This window comes from Engraulis encrasicolus, chromosome 9 (assembly GCF_034702125.1).
Source record: "Engraulis encrasicolus isolate BLACKSEA-1 chromosome 9, IST_EnEncr_1.0, whole genome shotgun sequence".
NCBI classification, from domain to species: Eukaryota; Metazoa; Chordata; class Actinopteri; order Clupeiformes; family Engraulidae; genus Engraulis; species Engraulis encrasicolus.
In genome coordinates, this window is record NC_085865.1 from 15,603,293 (window position 1) to 15,624,255 (window position 20,963).

The window sequence follows — 20,963 nt, forward strand, 5'->3', positions numbered from 1 at the left end:
ATCAACACATGTTGAAAGGAGAGACTCCCAAGTGTTTAACACTGATGCCAGAAATCCTGGCATGAGAACAGTACATGTCAGAATAAAACTCAAAATTTATGAATTTAGCACAACACATTTGATTCTTACAATACCTGATTTTGTTCCAGAAGTTGAGGAAAAAACAAAACAATGTAACCTTGAGGATGGGTAAACAAATACTATGCTTTCTTTAGAAACCCTTAAATTGAAGAATGTTTTGATCCATGTTTTTTACTCCCAGTCTGGTTGTTGTTCTGGTGTGATGGGACTAGTAGATAACTGGGCTGGTCTGTGGGCTATTCTGACTGTCAGGTGCCGTCTGTGTTTGGCCTCAGGTTATGTTTGGCCTCAGTGTTGCCTCTGGTCATGTTCCAGTGTTTTATGAGACTCCGTTATTACTGGATGAACAAGTTGAAACTCTACGACAGGACCTACTGAAATTCAAACTTCGCAAATTCCGGCGAGATACCCTGGACTACAAAGAGAACAACGTCTACAAATGGCTGTCACGCAGACCTGAGAGACCACGACCCCAGATGGGCTCGCGCAAACCAGGCCAACGCCACACTCCATCATCTTCATCCGTGGCATCTTCCACGATGGCTTTTTTGGAACCCCAACGGCACCTGAGAAGCAACTCAAAAGGCAGGGTGCACGAACGCGGCCAACCAGGCGAGGCGCACGGGGGAAGAGGACGAGGGAAATTAACTTCAACGCTCCACCAATCCAAGAAGACAAAGAACCACTAGTATTCAACATCTCCAAAAAAATCCCTTAGAGATGAACAAGTATCCGTTCTTGAAAAAGGTCTGTCGTTTGTTCCATCTCCACGGATAGACTCCTTTACTGTAAAAGTCGAACTGTTTAAATTCCTCAGAAATATCAAACTAAAAAGTTTTTTCGGCAGCACCCAGGAGAATGCAGATCTACCACGTAAACCAAGATTTAAACAAAAAAGTACTTTCACACCTCAAATTCAAAATTCGTCTGTCAACACATTCTGCCGGCTGGTAGAACAGGACATTGACTCTGCACTGGAAGACAGCAACACGCTCCGAACAGAGCGCAAAAGCAACCTAACACTGTCCCAGCGAGAAGCTCTAAAGACATTACAGGACGATAACTCCATCATTATTCAGAAATCGGACAAAGGGGGAGGGATAGTCGTACAGGACACCACAACATACATCCAAAAAATTAAAACCATGCTCGACGATGGCACTTGTTACAAGAGACTGTCTTTAAACCCAATCCAGTCATACAAAGAAAAACTGAACACGATAATACAACAGGGGTTGACCACGAAGGAACTGTCCGAGCACGAAGCAAAGTTCTTGACCAACGAGCACCCGGTCACACCACTATTATGTGCTCTGCCCAAAATACACAAGTCGGTGACTGACCCCCCATACCGCCCTATAGTATCTGGCATTGACTCTCTAACTGAAAAAGCATCCGTTTTCGTGGACTATCATCTACAACCTCTTGTGAGAAGCCTGCCATCATACTTAAAAGACACTACCGATTTGCTGAACAAACTAAGAACTCTAAAGAATGTCGATGCGAAAGATTGGCTGGTGACTCTGGATGTGTCTTCCCTGTATACCTCCATTCCCCACAGAGATGGTTTAAATGCTTTAGACTACTTCATCAGTGAAACACCTTCCGAGATACCCCATCACTTGATTACAAACTTGACTAAATTCATCCTTACACACAATTACTTTCTGTTTGAAAATGATTACTATTTACAAATCCAAGGCACTGCCATGGGTACCCCACTGGCACCAAGTTACGCAAATTTATTCATGGGGAAATTCGAACGGGATTTTGTTTACAACAACCCATTTAGTCACCTTATAAAGTACTGGTTGAGATACATAGATGACTGTTTTATGATCTGGGGGGGTAACGAGAAGGAGTTACTAGAGTTCATCACCTTCCTAAACTCTCGACTAGACACAATTACATTTACAATGGAGAAGAACCAAAATGAGATACACTTTTTGGACGTGCTGATCTCTAAACAAAATATGCGTATTTCATCTACAGTGTTCCGTAAAGAGACTGATAAGAATACATTATTGAGCGCTGACAGTCATCACCCCACGCCATTAAAACGCTCATTGCCGCTGAGTCAGTTATATAGAATCCGACGTATATGCGATACCGATGATGAATTTGACATACAGTCTAAAGCCCTACTGGATCGATTTCGTTCACGGGGCTATCCCGAGGAGTGGCTCTCCACAGCGTATAATAAGGCCAAAGCAGAGCCATCTAATATCAGAGTTACGCCACTCCCATAGACCTCTATGGACCAATCTTTCCACAGCAATGGCGGCTCTCATGGAGCCTCACGGAGCGTTAACATGGAAATCCCCATTGACTTTAGTTCTATTAGAAGTTACTTAGTTCCAGTAGGTGGCCGTAGAACACAGAAAATGTGGTAAAGGTAATGTAATTTGTTTGTACTTAATCTTTGTTTGGTATGTGATGGTTCTGTGTTAGTTTCCAACGAACAGAAGTTTACTGTTAAGAAACATTTTAATCTACGCGAATCACATCACCAACCGACTTCCTGGTCCCCGGTTTGCGCAACTCTGTTATTAAATGGCTCTGGGCCAAAGCATCGCAGAGATCACGCCTATTGGCTGGCTCTAAAAAACAGAAGCGCCCGTTTTCAGTCAATTACGCACTCACATTTAACAACATATCGGGACGCATTAAAACGATAGTCAATTCACATTGGTACATTTTGGCGACGGACCCCTTGCTTAAGAATACGTTTACGCACCGCCCTCTTTTTACCTATAAAAGAGCTAGCAACCTGAGCAACCTGCTGATAAGGTCTGACATAGTGCGTCAAAAGAAGCCATCCTTTATCAAAGGGTGCTTTCCATGCAGGAATTGCGCGGCCTGTCCTCATATCCAGAAAGTTAACAAATTTAAAAACAACCACACAGGAAAGGAACATAAAATTCACTCTTTAATAACATGCTCTTCACAGAGAGTAATATACATTTTGCAATGCCCCTGTCATCTGTCTTACGTAGGGAAAACTATGCGAGCTTTAAAAACAAGACTTAGTGAGCATAAATCCGCCATACGACGGGGAGACATAACGTCCCCGGTCGCAAGACATTTTATTGAACATAATCATACCCTTGGAGACTTGACATGTATAGGGATTGAACAAATTCAAACACCTCGGAGAGGGGGCAATGTAGACAGAATGCTTCTCAAGAGAGAGGCATTTTGGATACATTGTCTCCAATCCATGTCGCCAGGGGGCATGAACGAAGACTTTGATTTATCACCTTTCCTCTAATGTTTTTTCATGTTCTTTCCGGTGCCTGCTTCTGTTTTTATGTGTTATGAGATTTAGCCTTGTTGACTTAACCATATGTATATGTATGGCTTTTTGTTCGCATGTTGTTAAAAATACATCTCTATTGTTTTTGTAGACTTATCTGTGCTGGTCCAGGAGGTGGCGCGATGGGCGCTCCAATTAATGAACGGCTTTCAGGCCTGATGCTTTGGAGCGCGCACTGCGTCATCCCCAATCAGCAACAGGTGAGCTAAGGAGACGCCTAGATAAAACTCAGGAAGTAGCTTAGTAAGATGAGACACTGACGAAGGCAACAGCCGAAACGTTTGTCTACACTTCTGCTGCTATGTAAATAAAAAAATAAAAAAGAAGAAAAGAAGAACCCGAGTGCGATCCACTTTTTCACCTTCAAAGTTATTCAACGGGAGACGCACCACACGGAAGAGCGCGGTGTATCATCAACTACTACTTATGAGACTCCGTTATTCCCTAACCAAAACACACATTCACACACAAGCACAAACGCACGCGCGCACACACACACACACACACACACACACACACACACACACACACACACACACACACACACACACACACACACACACACACACACACACACACACACACACACACACACACACACACAATCATGCAGAATAACACAGACACAGACACACACACACACACACACACACACACACACACACACACACACACACACACACACACACACACACACACACACACACACACACACACACACACACACACACACACACACACACGCACAGACACACACACGCACACACACACACAAACACACACACACACTTCCTCCTCTCTTACCTCGTAGTCCAGGTCCAGGTGGTCGAACTCCCCGTTGGTCCTGAAGTGTTGTGTGTGCTGGTCCAGTGTGAAGTTGACGTTGCGTCTGTAGCGCTCGATAACCACCGAGTGCCAGTGGTGGTCGTCAAGGAGACTGCCGCTGGTAACTGACGTGTGGCCGAGGATCGAGCCGTGCTGATTGCTGCCTGTGGTGCAAACAGCAGACACAAACACATAAACAGAAACAGGACAGTGTCATCAAGGATCAAGCCGTACACCTTTTAACAACAATATTGACTATTTTAAACTTCAACAATGACATTGACTATTTTAATCTTTAGCACAAAAGCTGAATATCTGAAGTGCGTGGATATTCTTGCCATGCTGAGTTTGTCTGCATTTCAGTGTACATTGGCAACTCGAGGTGAAGCATTACTCACCCATAAAAGTTATAAATATTGAGATGTTTTCATGCTACCCCCCCCCCCCCCCATTAACAAAATTGCACCAAAAAACTCAGACACAAACCCTCAGTACAGTCTGTCTTCACACACACACCACACTGCAGCCTACCATGGCAGTAGCAGTAAGACCAAGTACCAAGCCCCAGTACAGCACTACAGACTACCACTCCACTAATCCATAGCAGGGGCCCTGCGGCCACACTGCAGCCCAGTTCCAGAGAGCCTTAGTGGGCTAAGCTGCTGCTCCTCAGCCTGGCACATCATCCAGACCCTGACAGCACCGTCTGACACCTGCAGTGATAGGCGTGTGTGTGTGTGTGTGTGTGTGTGTGTGTGTGTGTGTGTGTGTGTGTGTGTGTGTGTGTGTGTGTGTGTGTGTGTGTGTGTGTGTGTGTGTGTGTGTGTGTGTGTGTGTGTGTGTGTGTGTGTGTGTGTGTGTGTGTGTGTGTACACCTTCCTCAAGGTTGTGTTTTATCCCCTATCGTCTTCTCTGTGTACACAAACAACATTGTGTGTCATGGGGAAGGTATGGCACTTTTTAAATATGCAGATGACATTGCCTTAGTGGCACATATGACCCTGATGCTCCAACTCGCTACCAAGAGGTAGTTAACAACCTGAGCCAAACGTTTGTTAAACTTTCCTTAAAGCTGAATGTCTCAAAGACAAAGGAACTATGCTGTGGGGGCAGAGACAAGACATCAACCCTGTTCCAGTCACTCTCCATCCAACGGAAGACAGTGGAGCAAGTGGAAGTTTTTCGGTACCTGGGCACTGAAATGGACACCTCCCTGTCCTCACAGCACGTGGACTCAATTTTTTAAAAAGCACAGCAACGCTTTCACCTACTAAGGACACTCTGGACATTCCAAGTCAGCAAGGACATTCTGACCCTAGTCTACCGTTCTCTGATAGAATCAGTCCTTACAAACTATGAATCAAGCGAAAGGGAGTTTTTCCTCACCCCTGATGCCACCAGGGGCCGCACCTGAGCGCCCAATCTCTGTGTGACTATCTATGACTTATGATAGACCCAGCCACTATGGACCTTACACATCTAAGAATCCTGGTCCTAACCTACGTTGACCTTATGACTCTACATTCTCTGTCTATCTCTTCTTCCTCTGCCTTCCTGCTTTTTCTGCCTCTCCTCTATACCTCTCCTTCTAAATCTATCTCTAACAATGTTTTTTTTTCCCATTTGTTAAGCACTTTGAGTTACATGCCTTGTATGACACAGTGCTATACAAATAAAATTATTATTACCTTCAACATATCCTCCTGGTACAACTTAATTGACATTAGACCAAAGAATAAACTTCCAAGTCATCAAAATGACTGGCTCACCTCAAACCTCCCTATCTCAGCTGTACATTGGTGCAGTGATCAGGAAAGCTGAAATGATCACAGAGGACCACTCTCACCCCCTCCATCACTCCTTCCAACTGCTTCCATCAGGTCGACGCTTCAGTTTTCCACTAATGCTCCAAAACAGATATTAGAAGATCCTTCATCCCCTCAGCAGTAGCCCTACTCAACAAAAGATGAACAATGACCAGCCTCGACATACATGTATTGTCTTGTCTTGTTATGTCCCTGTTTTGTCAAGTCTTGTCTAATGTCTGTGAGAATGAGCCACACCAAAGACAATGTTCTGTTTCATGTGTTACAGACAATAAAGCTTTTATCTTATCTTGTCTTGTCTTGTCTTGTCTTGTCTTGTCTTGTCTTGTCTTGTCTTGTCTTATCTTATCTTATACTACATACCCAGGTTTATCTGCAGCAGTAGTTTGGCCTGCCTCAGTTCCAGTGTGATGTAGTCTCCCTGCTGGCCCTCTCCGTGCAGGATGACGCCCTCGCTCTCCGACGTCTTGAACTTGAGCGAGATGACGTCCTTCAGGATCTTCATCTTCTTCATCTTGAAGCGGTAGGAGATCACTCCCTGGCCGTCAAAGTTAATCACATCCGACCCTGATGACAAGAAGAAGAGACAAGAGAGGAGTGAGGATGCAATAGTGCTGTCAACATTTTTTCAGTCCAAAAAGGAGAAAATCTGCACACTTGAGGTCTTGGGCAAAATAGCTTTATTGTTACTGGGACCCTCATCAGGCAGAGTGCATACAGATAGTGTGTGGGGTTAATATTCTATATAAGTGGCAATTGTAATCAGGGGTGAAGCACTCTGAGTCAGTGGAGCATCATAGGAAATGGAGTGACAAGCATGAAACATACAAACAGGGACGAACAAGCCCATGCTGTATACACATCAGGCATTAGCCATCACAAAGAAAAGCCATTGGCAAAAAAAAAACAATTCATTCTTCATTCTTTCGTTGTTTTAGGAAATTAGGTTAAAATGGACTTTTCTCACAGCACAACCAATGAGAGCATGAAAAGAGCAAGAAAATCAGACGAAATCGAGAGCGAGCGAGCGAGCGAGAAAAAGGAATACAGAAATATGCTGACAGGCCCATTAGAGAGGGAAAGAAGAAAGTAGACTCAGCGAAAAAAAAACAGAGCCGCAGTTGTGACTTGGTTCAGAACTTGAGGAGGAATGTTGAGAACTGCGGTCTATGTGTGTGTGGGAGGCGGCACAAGCGATTGGGATGTCACGTCCATTTTAGGTAAATGATGAGTTGAGTGAACGGCTTGGAGATTGCCTGGCTCCCTGTAAAAGTGCAGAGCTGCTCTTATTCTCAGATAAAGTATCTAGGTCTGGTCTGGAAGCTCTTGATAAACGGTAGTGTGATGTTTGGGGAAATTGCTGGCCATTCCCACCTGCTGACAAAGCCCTCTTCCCATACGGCTCAGAGGCAGGAGAGTGTTGACCCCTGTCTCCACACACTGATTGATACGTGTAAACTGCATGTTCGCATTAAAGTTTTACAGCTTTTCCCTCCCATCAGACATCCTTCTCCAGACTGTTATTTACCCCTAGAGTGTTATTGCCTGCCTGCATCTGCCTGCATTATTTACCCCTGGCTGTGGTGTTGTAGCAATTGGCCAAGTGATAGATATTGGAAAGTTTTGAAGGTCATAACTCATAAATCTCTGATGATAGCAATTTCAAAAGACTTGCTGACTTGCAAAGGATCTCATCCCATCTGTTGGTATTGGCAATATAGCTATTAGCTTTGATAGAAAGCAGCAACTGATTTGATTGTGAACAAAAGGCACAACAGACATTGGGGCATGTAAGTTACTGTCAATATTTTATCATCTTTAATTTGAATTACAAGTGAGTTATTGAATTGAATTGAAAGAATTGAATATTAATTGAAGATAATTAAAAACCTCAAGTATATGTTCAGGTGGTACATTACTAATTATTATTACCTTCGCCAGAAGGTTATGTTTTGCCCGCCGTGTATTTATTTGTGAATATGTCTGTTTGTTTGTTTGTACTTCGTATAACTCAGTCAGAACTGAGCCGATTTTTATGAAATTTAGTGGGATGATTGGTCATGACCCAAGGAACAATCGATTAGTTTTTGGGAGTGATTGGGTCAAAGGTCAAGGTCAAAATGTTTGTTTGTACTTCGTATAACTCAGACAGAACTGAGCCGATTTTTATGAAATTTAGTGGGATGATTGGTCATGACCCAAGGAACAATCGATTAGTTTTTGGGAGTGATTGGGTCAAAGGTCAAAGGTCAAGGTTACGAAAAGGTCAAAAACGTAAATTGAGCCGATTTTTATGAAATTTAGTGGGATGATTGGTCATGACCCAAGGAACAATCGAATAGTTTTTGGGAGTGATTGGGTCAAAGGTCAAGGTCACGAAAAGGTCAACAACGTAAATTGAGCCGATTTTTATGAAATTGACTAGGATGATTGGTCATGACCCAACGAACAATCGATTACTTTTTGGGAGTGATTGGGTCAAAGGTCAAGGTCAAGGTCACGAAAAGGTCAAAAACGTAAATTGCGCCGATTTTCATGAAATTTACTGGGATGATTGGTCATGACCCAAGGAACAATCGATTACTTTTTGGGAGTGATTGGGTCAAAGCTCAAGGTCAAGGTCACGAAAAGGTCAAAAACGTTTTTTCTTTGCCAAGCACTATATGCTAGAACAACGTGTGCATGCTGAATTGAATAAGAGGTCAAGACTGGGCCAAAAATGTAATATTACGATATTCCGGTCCGATTTAAATGAAACTAACACCAACATTTGGAGAATGTTATGCCCCACACTCTGAAGATGGCCAGAAAAAAATAAGTGGCGTAGGCGAAGGTTTGCGCTCTACCGAGTGCCCATTCTAGTTTACATTGTTAAACAAATATTTGTTTACATTTGTGGACTGACTGGTTTGAAAAAGCTGTTGTGAATTTCTGCAATAGACCGGCAGACACATACACAGACACAGAGACATGCACACAAAACACAAACACAGACACATACATGCGTGCGCATGCATGCCCGCACACTGGCACACACACACACATGCATGTGCACGCACGCGCACGCACACGCGCACACACACACACACACACACCAAGAGAACAGTATGCTTCTGTGTGTAGGCACAGTAACGAGGACAAATGGTTCTCTCAGTCTTTCATCAAGCAGCAATCTCATTGCCAAAGCAGACTGGCTGCCACATGATGCCAGGTCTAAATAAAAGATCATTGTGTTCTTTGTCTAAACACTTATGCCGTACAGACCAGGAGCGAACGGAGCAAACGAAGCGACGGAAGTCATTATTTCTCTATGGAGGGCACGCGACCTGCGCTACCAAAGCGAATTCGCCAGGAGCGAAGCTTCTTGCGCTACCAGAGCGAATTTTGACGATTAAACTAAATCTAATCGCAGGCAAATTCGCTCTGACGCTGTTCGGCGAAAACCAATCGGAACGTTCATATCTCCGAATGTCCCAGGCTGTCAAAAGCCAGAGTCGTTATGTGATTAGCTGAATCAAACATGTCAATGCTGTGTCTCGAGCGAATACAGCGAATTCAAGGCGAAACTTCTTCTGCCACCCACGCTATCAGGCAGCGTAGTTCGCTCTTGGTCTGGACACGGCATTAGATTTTTGTATCCAGGCACTGACACACCAAATCTCCAGCAGTGTCAGGCAAAGAGTGGAAGACTTCCAGATTGCCACTTAACACGTATAGGGCACAGTGCACAGGGATCAGAAGAGAAATACAGTAATATTGCCCACAGTCTACACGCCAGCAAGCCAGTCAGGTGGGAACTTTTTCTGACTGTGGATGTGTCTGGTATCAATAGGTTCATACAGGGTCACTCCACACACGCACACGCACACGCACTCAGGAGAAGTGAGGTCGATAAAATAGACAGGGAGAGAGAATGAGAGACAGAGGGAGCAGAGACACAGAGAGAGTGAGAGATACCGTACAGTGGGAGGGTGGATTTGAGAGCGGCACTGATACTATTGATACTACATTTTTTAATCCAATTGGAAACGGCAGTCCATCTTTATCACTGCCATGGATCAGGCGGCACATGGGGAGAGCTGAGAGGAGGAGTGGAGGGTTGGAGATGTGGTAGCTGGGGGAAGCAGGGCATCCCACGGCCCTCTGAGTAAGAACGCGACGCTCCCTAACTAGAAAATTATCACCAGCATCCACGGGCTGTCAAGAGTGCAAAGATGATTTTGAGGAAGGATGCATATCTGACACACAGTCGCTTTGAGGGATGATACAGATCTGAGCAGGTCCCATCCATATCTGTCATAGAACGCAAACATTTGTAAATATTCACAAGTCAGTTTTGTGTACTTTCTCGCTTCTTCAAGAGTCAACGCCATGTAGGAAGATGTGCGGCTGGCATGACTGTATTATTTTTTTATGCGTCTGAAAAGAAATGCATTGCAATATAGGTTTGCTTTGATGTGGGGAGAAGCATGCTTGAGGGAATGACCAAATAGATTTTTGAAAAATGAATTTGAAGCGAGGAAGCAATCTCCAAACCTCCTTATCCCTCCACTCTGGCCAGAATTCGATAAGGGAATAATCTTCATGGAGGGAAATTCCATTACTGTCAAGTCATGTTCACACATGTCATTCAAATAAAGTAATTTATTTGAATGTCATTTCAATCTTTAATTGAAATTTGTTATCAAATCAGATTTGATAAAACATATTATTGGTTAGGGGCATTTAACAAGGTCCCATCCCGGTTATTATGATATTTTTGCAGTCATTGTATATCAACAGGTACCCAAAATCAATTTTATCTGAGGTGCTTATTTGCTTCACGAAAGAGATGATCTGCATATCAGAACGTTCATGTTACACTAGTGCATGTTTTTATTAAGCATACATTCCAGACATTATAATGAGAAACTTCAGTAACACTTCAACTCGTCGCTTCACTATATACTCAACTATTTTGGTACAACTGTACTCAGAGTTTGTAAACTACACTTAATTAAAAATGTACTTTAAAAAGCCTTAGAAAAGGGGTAAGAAAGACATCCAGACAGTTGGACTTACAGTAGGCACAGCCATAGATCTCGATGCGCAGGCCAATGCGTCCCTCTATGCTCCAATCCAGAGGCAGGAAGCGGAGGTAGCGGGCCACAAGGATGTGCTGAAGGTCGTGCCGCACTACACTCTCTGTGTTGGAGTTCCCTGTAAACGCCTGTGGAGACACAAACATGTGACTTTGTTACAGGAGGTTATTCACACATACTAATGACATGTCAACACCACTCTGTCTGTTTTGGAAATGTCTGTGAATGCCTATGGAGATCAAAACAGGTGACTTTGTTACAAGAGGTTACATAGGCCTACTGTAAATACAGACATGATGCTGCATCACACTCTTTGCGTTGCTTGGAATTTGAAGCTTGAAGTTGCTTTTGAACGCCTGAATTGAAATACACCCAACGGGAATATCACCATCACACATTGAACATCTCAGAAGAGCCGATACAGTGGGAGTGTACAGTGTAGAGATACTTTACTGATCCCAAATGAAAAGAGAGTGTATCTGTTCAGCAGCACATCTCACGCTTCTGACTCTCACATGTATATGTAAGGGCAGTCATGGGTGAGCGGTTAGGGCGTCAGACTTGCATCCCAGAGGTTGCCGGTTCGACTCCCGACCCGCCAGGTTGGTGGGGGGAGTAATCAACCAGTGCTCTCCCCCATCCTCCTCCATGACTGAGGTACCCTGAGCATGGTACCGTCCCACCGCACTGCTCCCCATGGGGCGCCACTGAGGGCTGCCCCCTTGCACGGGTGAGGCATAAATGCAATTTCGTTGTGTGCAGTGTTCACTTGTGTGCTGTGGAGTGCTGTGTCACAATGACAATGGGAGTTGGAGGATGGAGTATATTGATTTGTACATGTTACATGTTTTCAGAAGTAGAAGCAGGGACAGGTACTGTATTCACTAGCAGCACTTTTCTACTGCAGTGTTGTTGATAATGCTAAATGTTGAAGTTTGAACTGAACTTATTTCAATATTCATCTATATTTTTTAATCATCCATTGATATTCAGAATCTATTACCACCTCTGTTTTACTCCCTAATACTCAAACCGCAACTGAGCTGAGCTGTTTCCATCTATTTGGCTGCAGTAGCACCAAGGGTTTTGTTTGAGTCTTTGACTCCTCTGGGTGCTGTAATCAGCTATTAATTACTTGAGCTCAATCTGGGGAAAGGGGCTTCTTCAGAGACTGGCACTGAGCCAAATAGAATGCTTGTGGTCAGCCCAGTGAAGTGCGTGTCTGAAAATGCTAATGGACATCTGCCTTATGGCACTGACAATAGTTAACACTTTTCTGAAGTACTGTATCCAGAAACACAACCACTACCCCCAAGCGTCAAGACACAAAAACTGAAGCACAAAAAAAGATAAACAAAAGCTCTCTTTCACCATTTGCCCCCCACAAGTCATTGCCTGGCTTTTGTCTGTCTTTGAAGTTCACAAAAAGGACACAGCAAGACTGTGAGCTGAGGATTTGTACACTGAAAGCAGTGTATACATAGGTCATGGGAGGTCAGCAGCCATGGAGACCATACAGTGGGAAAATACAGAGATAGGATGATATCAGCGCTTCTCTTCTCTTCTCTTCTCTTCTCTTCTCTTCTCTTCTCTTCTCTTCTCTTCTCTTCTCTTCTCTTCTCTTCTCTTCTCTTCTCTTCTCCATTGCACCTCCCTCCACCTTTACCTCCACTTTCTCTCCCACTTTCCTGCTCCCCATGCCAGGCTTTGGATGGCCGACTGTCAGATGTTCTCAGAAGTCAGTGCAGGCAAGAGGTGACAATACAGACGGAGAGATACCAAGATATCTCCTTTCCTCTCTTCTCCTTTCCTCATTTTTACTCCTCTCTTCCCCAACAGTTTTCAATGCCCTCACAAGCCAGCAAGCTTGGAGGATGGAGAGATGCAAAGATCTTTCATCTCTTTCCCCCTCCTCTCTTCCACTCCTCTGCATGCCCCCCCATCTTAACCCTTCTCCCCTCTCCTCTCATCTCCTCCACACCTCAACTGCCAGCCAGGCCTTGGGAAGTGGGAAGCCAGTCGTCAGATGTGGTAGGAAAATAGACAGCCACCTGCTATAGCCTGCTATTGCTTAGATTGAGAAGAGAGGAGAGAGAGTAGGTGTGAGGAGAGGAGGAGGAAAGAAGGTTTTGGAGATTGAGGGCCCAGAACATGTGTGTGGAGAGAGATAAGCATTGGAGCACCTCAGAGACCAGAGCCATGTGGATTATTAAATAACCACCAAAAGTGAGTGAGTGTGGGGCTTAGAAGGAGCAGGACCATACTTAAGATAATTGAAGTGCTTTTTTTTCTTGACAGGACACAATTGGCCGATGTGGGTTCCTGTGTGTGATGCGGACATGACCTCAATGTTTGCTGAATGTCTTGTGGCTCAGGACACTTTAGCCTCAATGGCTTGCAGATTGGGAACCGTCCTATTCCATTACACCTCTGGGACATGTTGACCTTTTAATAGATGTGTAGAATGGTTGCCTTCAAGAAGGATGTGAGGAAATATTGTTCTACATTATGGTCTCACCTGACTAATTTCTCCCATTTGCTTCATCTGAGTAAATGGAAAGGAAGCACCTGGCTGAATTATTGCTGTATTGTGCTTCAGAAACACTGCTGTTACCTTGTATCACTCATACAAAGCACTGCCCACTCGTCAGAAGTCTACATATACACCTACTAGAAGTTTTGGGGTCCATAAATAGTGGGAGGTGTGTGTGTGTGTGTGTGTGTGTGTGTGTGTGTGTGTGTGTGTGTGTGTGTGTGTGTGTGTGTGTGTGTGTGTGTGTGTGTGTGTGTGTGTGTGTGTGTGTGTGTGTGTGTGTGTGTGTGTCTGTGTGTGTGTGTGTGTGTGTGTGTGTGTGTGTGTGTGTTGGAGTAGAGTGGAGAGGGGAACCTAAACAGTCATCAAGTATGTAATTAGCTGGCCAAATGGTACAGCACCCTGAGAGCTTAACTGTCTGCCGTGTTGCTTAACCGAGCAGCTTCACAATTTTAAAACACAAAGGGCTAAACTGAGATAACCGCGTCGTTTACAGCCAGCCATAACTATCAGCCGTTCTACATTTATTGGTTTAGGGGCAGCCGTGGCCTAGTGGTTAGAGACTTGGTCTTTCAATCTAGGAGTTGCCCGTTCGAATCCCCCTGACCTCTCCCTACATCTCCATCCATGGCTGAAGTGCCCCTGAGCAAGGCACCCAACCCCACATTGTTCCAGGGACTGTAACGAATACCCTGAAAAATAATAGTTGTAAGTCGCTTTGGATAAATGAAAGTGTCAGCTAAGTGTAATGTAATGTAATGTAATTGGATTCCCACAGAATAATTAATGCTGCTGCCACTTTTGTGACAAGAATTCAGAGTCTGTCTTCAGTAAGGCCTTTCTTTTCTGTCTCCTTTTAATGACTTTGTCGAGAGAATTGTGATGGCAGACTTATATGAATGGTGAGCATACTGTGTTGACATCTTCAAAACGTTGAAAACACCTTGAAAGTTCAAAGTCAAAGGTGGGAAGATAGTAGGAGAGAGAGCCCTATCTCACGCCTTTCGTAAAGTCTTCACGAAAAAAATAGATTAATTTTCACGCTGCCTATTCACTTGAATTGCCCCACTGCTGCTATGGTTATCCAAACGTCTGCAGGGGCGGGGAGGGGGTGCTGACAGAACACTGCTGATACACTCGGGACTCACTAATTCGACGCCCTTTCGGTACTTACGCCTTATGTCCCCTAAACCTAAACCTAAACCTAAACCTAACCCTAACCTTAACCCTACTTAACCCTAAACCTAACCCTAACCTTAACCCTAACCTTAACCCTAACCTTGACCCTAAACCTAACCCTAAATTGCTTGTTTGAAATGTTTGATTACCATGTGACGGTAGGCTACCGAAAGGGCATCAAACTAGTGGGTCGCTAGGCAACAGTCGGGCAATTCAAGTGAATAGGCAGCGTGAAAATTAATCTATTATTTTCGTGAAGAGTTTACGAAAGGCAGGCAATAACGTGAATGCACCACGAAAATTCATCTGTTTTTTTTTTGTGAATACTTCACGAAATGAGTGAGATACGGTTGGGAGAGACTATATATCCCTTGAATTGTTGTGAACAGCTAATGGCAATGATGGTGCCTACTGGGGATTGTAAGTGCTGATTGGAGATCAACAGCTTCACAGGGGAAGGTCTTTGTCATTGAAAGTTCAAGCATAATGAGGGTCTCTGCCCTCCGCTCAAATCTCCTCAACACCACAACATCTATGACAGGCAGACCAGTCATCCAGATTTAACAACACATCACCACTGCTTACGACAGAAAAACAATGGCTATTAAGCAAAGGAGCTGCCTGGGCTTTTTGCATTGTGTGTCTCTCTGTCTGTCTGTCTTTCTCTTTCATTCCAGCAACCCTATTTCATCAGAGAAAAACAAGATGATGATCCCAGAGGATTCAGTCAAGAGGGACTTTGCATGGCCACAGAATAAATGAAGAAAAGAAACGCGTCTGTTCCAGTTCTTTTGTCATTCTATGGAGAAATAGCATCATCAGTAGCTCTCTCTCTCTCTCTCTCTCTCTCTCTCTCTCTCTCTCTCTCTCTCTCTCTCTCTCTCTCTCTCTCTTTCTCTCTCTCTCTCTCTCTCTCTCGTATGCCTGAGGGGAGAAATGCATGGCCATGATGGACAGTGACATACATACCACCAGGCTGCCATAGCTGGTGCCTGTAAGTAATATGTTATGCATTACGTGTTGTGGATGTGTTGTATGCACAAAGCTGATGCTACTACCTTTAAATAAGTACAGCACATCCCATTAGGTGTGCAGGGAAAGCAGATGAGGCAATTATTTAACATGCTAAGAGATGACACAGCAGGCCTACGATTACATTTTATTATTTAACACCATCTCTGCCAATTCATGGTCTTAGGTTTAACAGAGAGAGAGAGAGAGAGAGAGAGAGAGAGAGAGAGAGAGAGAGAGAGAGAGAGAGGGGTGTGTGTGTGTGTGTGTGTGTGTGTGTGTGTGTGTGTGTGTGTGTGTGTGTGTGTGTGTGTGTGTGTGTGTGTGTGTGTGTGTGTGTGTGTGTGTGTGTGTGTGTGTGTGTGTGTGGGGGGGGGGTTAAAGAGGGGAGAGTTAGCTGTAGTTAGCTGCCAAAGGGAGTAAAGAGCCAGGGCCTGGTCTCCCAGGTGAAAAAGTGGTTCAATTTAGTACAATAAAAGCATGACTAAAGTTTACTTAGCATGTTAAAAGTGCACTTGTGCTTTTTGTGCTAAGAAAAAGTATGTTTACAATATGCTTATTTAAAGTGTACTTAAAATTAGATGTAATTAAGTTGCTCTCAAAGAAAGTACACTTAGCGAACCATACTTCAAGTGTACTTCGAAGATGTTTGGCTAAAGTGTATTTAGAGGAATATACTAATAGTGTTCTAATAGTGAACTTACTAAAAGTGTATTTTTTAATAACATATTGCAATTGTACTTTTTAAAAGTGCAATATGATTACACTTCACCCAAATGTCTTTGAAGTGTGATTTTCTATAGTGCGCTTTAAAGTAAATCGCTTTAACATATTGCAAGTACACTTTTTCTAAGTGCACCATGATTGTACTTCACCCAAGTATATTCAAAGTGTGCTTACACAAAGTTCATTTACCCATCATGCACCATCATGCATGTACCATCATGCAATGCACTTCTTGGAGCTAAATTTCTCAAACAGAAATCCATTTACCTCTAAGGAATATCTTTGGTTTGCATGAAAATATTACTCATTGTTATATTCTGCGTTTATTGTAGGAGTTTTAAAATTTTAAAGTGGTACACAAAAAATGGCCATGTTCCCACCGTCATTATGATGGTCACGTATATGTTCTGGTATATATAGGCTCACACTTCCCATGTTGTCATGGTGAGAGGTAAGTTGGAACTAGTTGTTCAAACAAAGAATCAAGGGTCACCATTAGTGATCAATTCAAATGATCAACTGCAGGAAGGTGGAACAAGAATGAAATAAAGTGAAATGTGTATCTGAAATCATTGTATCAATGCAATGATTGTAAATGTCAGTCGTGCTAGGCATGCATACTGTATCACTACTGTGTCTTGTGGCTGTGTGTAATGTACAAGCTCAGAGGACCAGCATGGATTGTAGTATTACATTTATATTATTCGTTGTACTTGGGAGTGTACTGTAAATATACTTCAAGCATACCTGTTATATATTTACAATACGTAATATGATATACTTTTTACAGACTTAAAATGTTCCAATGTAGTCCAAAGAAGCATGAAGGTAATATACTTTTATTGTACTTCTAGTAACAATAAAATGTTATAGAAGTGTACTGAAGCACACTATTAATGCCATACGAATGCATGAAAAGCGTGTTTGGAGCATACTTTCAAAAGTATGCTTGTAGTGCACTTAAAGTTGTCCAAAAGCGGTGCCAATTTAGCACCCTCAGTGTGCTGCAAGTGTGCTGAAGTACTGCTTTAGTAGTGCTTCAGCGCACTAATAGTGCAATGAAGCGCACTTTAAATCGCCGAAAATAGTACACTTTGTACTAAGTACGGTCAAAAAAAGTACACTTTAAGTATATGGGTTTTTCACCTGGGCTGGAAGGCTGTCTGAGGGAGTAAAGAGCCAGGGCCTGGTCTGGATGGCTGTCTGAGGGAGATCATTATCCCTCTACTGCACTTACAGGGGCCGCCAGAGACAGAGCCTTTTCTTTTACCCGCTTCAGGTCACCTATTAGGGCTTACAGAGATACTGTCTCCTCCACTCAATCAGACTTCTGCTAGACTGATGGTGGCACAGGCAGTGAGGCGGACTGTGTAGTGTGTGAGTGTGTGCGTGTGCGTTTGCGTATGCGTGTGTGTGTGTGTGTAGCTTCTATGCTCACTGCTGCCTGCCAAGAAATCAAACATGGGGAGATTTTCGTCAAGGTTTTCTATACGGTTTATATATATATACAGTACAGGCCAAAAGTGTGGACTCACCTTCTCATTTATGCATTCTCTTTATTTTCGTGGATTTTCATTGTGGATTTTCATGGAGGGCATCAAAACTGTGCATGAACACATGTAGAATTATGTGCTTACCAAAAAATATAATTCTAGCTGTTGTCTAGAAGCAATGTCAGCTGTCTATCCACCTGACGTCAACACTGCTCAACTGATGGCCCCACACATTTCAATAAGCTTATTTTTTGTCTATTTTCAAGTAAAAATGCCCAGTCAGTCATGTCGATCTTAACTGAATGGTAAAGTCCTCCAATAACTCACTAGAATTGTAGAATTCGTATTTTGAGACCTAAAACCTAGTTTTAAATACTTGCCAATACAAGCATTTTACAGACATTTTCTTGATCTGATATTGAGTCACAGCCAGTTACTTGGAGATGTCACTTTTACTTTTTGTACCACTGTTTCACCTAGATAACCAGCTATGTTTGACCAAGTTATCACCACCCATTATCAGATCAAGAAAATCGTTCTTGTATTGCTTGTACAAATTAAGATAGACTTGATTGACTGGGTGTTTTTACTTGAAAATAGACTGAAAAATAAGCTTGTTGAAATGTGCGGGGGCCCCAAGTCTTGCTGTGTTGACGTCACTGTTTGGCATTTCTTGATTTTTTTAAAAAAAGAATTGTTTTTATTTTTATATTTTTTTCATTTTGTTTGTTAAGCACATAATTATACATGTGCTAAAAGAAGAGTTTTGATGCCCTCCCTGAAAATGTACTATGTTCTGTAAATAGCACCAAAAATAAAGAGAAAAAAATAAATGAGAAGGTGAGTCCACACTTTTGGCCTGTACTGTATGTGAGTCTTTGGCACATCCAACACATTACAAGATAGGGAATGAAAGAAAGAAAGCAAGCAAGAAAGAGGGCACTTAGGGAGAGAGAGAGAGAGAGAGAGAGAGAGAGAGAGAGAGAGAGAGAGAGAGAGAGAGAGAGAGAGAGAGAGAGAGAGAGAGAGAGAGAGAGAGAGAGAGAGAGAGAGAGAGAGAGAGAGAGAGAGAGATGGAAAATATTGTATGCAAACAGCAAATGGCTATTATCTTAATGAAACAAGTCCAAAAAACAACTAACATAGGCTACAGTTAAAACTTGCAGAGAAAGAGAGAAAGAGCCTGTAGCACATATGTCTCAATCTATCCTGAAATGACCTGGCTGGCTAAACAGCAAAAGACAGCGTTCGGTGATTTAAAAAATGATAAAACGAGTATTTATTATTCGTGATGTTATCAAGCACAGTTATCAGGCATAACGATTCTGTAAAAATGCAATTCTATCACGAAAAATACTATAGAAAGAATTAATCAAAACCTTCATGATTTGATACACAGATAGGGCCGGAAATGTAGGCAGGCAGCCATAGAGAATACAAGAAAAGACAGCTCTCTTTGCATGTTAGCCCCTCAGATTGCGATTGTAATAAATTCAACATTAGTCATGATGCCCTCGCTTTCAATGTGACGCGAGGGAATAAGGAAGGCAAGATGAGAAGGCTGTACTTATCCCCATATCTCATGCTGCAATCAAAAAGGGATATATGGAGGATATGTTTGAAAAGGAGACTGAGAACATTATACTACGCCCCCTACGACATCAAACACACACACACCCGCACGTACACACACACACACACATACACACACATACACAATTACCCCACACAACCACCATCTCCATGTCTTGATTCCACAAGTGCGCGCACGCACGCACGTGCACGTGCATGTGCACGCACACGCACACGCACACGCACACGCAAACGCACACACACACACACTCTCTCTCTCTCTCTATTTCACCCTTTTCACATGCTGATAAGTATTCCACCCACAGGCACTCTGAGACACAGGTCACAAGCCAGAGACACCTGTCACCAAGTCTGGCTCTCCCACCTTTCATTACGCATTTCTTTTCATACTCTTGCACACTCCTATCTATCATTTTGTATGAAACGAACCCATAAACCAAAGGGATATAGTATAATTAGCAAGCCTGGATCCATCATTTTTTATTTCTCCACAAAAAGGCAAATTTGAAAGCCACAATCTCAAAGCACATTCCACACATACAGTATCTCCTGTAGATGCACATGAGAATGACACATGTGGGTTTGAGCTCATGTAAAGGTGAAAGAAAAGAAATGCAGCATTATTTCCTTTTCACATGGCAGCAGTCCATAAAGAGAAGCAGAGCAGTGCAGGGAGCTGCCTCATAATAGCTCATTGTCCAGCCATAATGCCGACCGGCACACAGTGTATGGAGTGCATAGAAACTCTTCACAACACCTATTTCTAGAAGTCCACTACCTTCCTATAATAGCCACCTCATACAGTAATGTGAGATTAAAGCTCCTATTATCCACTATCTATGACGTCATTGGAGAAGAGACGGAGAGAAGAAAGAAAACAAGTTTATTTACAGACGGGCCCTGGAGCATCAGGATTATCTGCTTATTTATCTCGATGTCGGCATTAATGTACCACACACTACACTAGCTGGTAATTAAACGTGTACCCAGGAGATTGTTATCAGTGTGTGGTCGTGACTCGTGAGCCAGTGGACCTGGACACATTAGAAAGAGACTGAATTATGAAAAGTAGGGATGGACCGATACCACTTTTTTGAAAATCGATACAAGTACGAGTACATTAATGTGTGTACTTGCCGATACCGAGTACCGATACCGATACCTTTTACCACCAAAATACAATAAAAATAAATACATGGCCTTGTTTTTTTCCACCTGTGATATAGTCATGGGTGAGCGGTTAGGGCGTCAGACTTGCATCCCAGAGGTTGCCGGTTCGACTCCCGACCCGCCAGGTTG

At 43.1% G+C, this 20,963-nt stretch overlaps 1 protein-coding gene across 1 annotated transcript in view; it reads right to left on the minus strand.

Annotated features, from left to right (window-relative positions):
- Window positions 1–20,963, minus strand: part of LOC134456119 (contactin-associated protein-like 2) — a 293,385-nt gene that overhangs the window by 159,124 nt on the left and 113,298 nt on the right. The window contains exons 4-6 of the mRNA XM_063207552.1: window positions 11,110–11,257; window positions 6,412–6,615; window positions 4,202–4,386 (exon numbers count right to left, since the gene is read on the minus strand). Of these exons, the coding sequence (XP_063063622.1) occupies window positions 4,202–4,386; window positions 6,412–6,615; window positions 11,110–11,257 (537 nt within the window). The remainder of the gene's footprint in view (window positions 1–4,201; window positions 4,387–6,411; window positions 6,616–11,109; window positions 11,258–20,963) is intronic.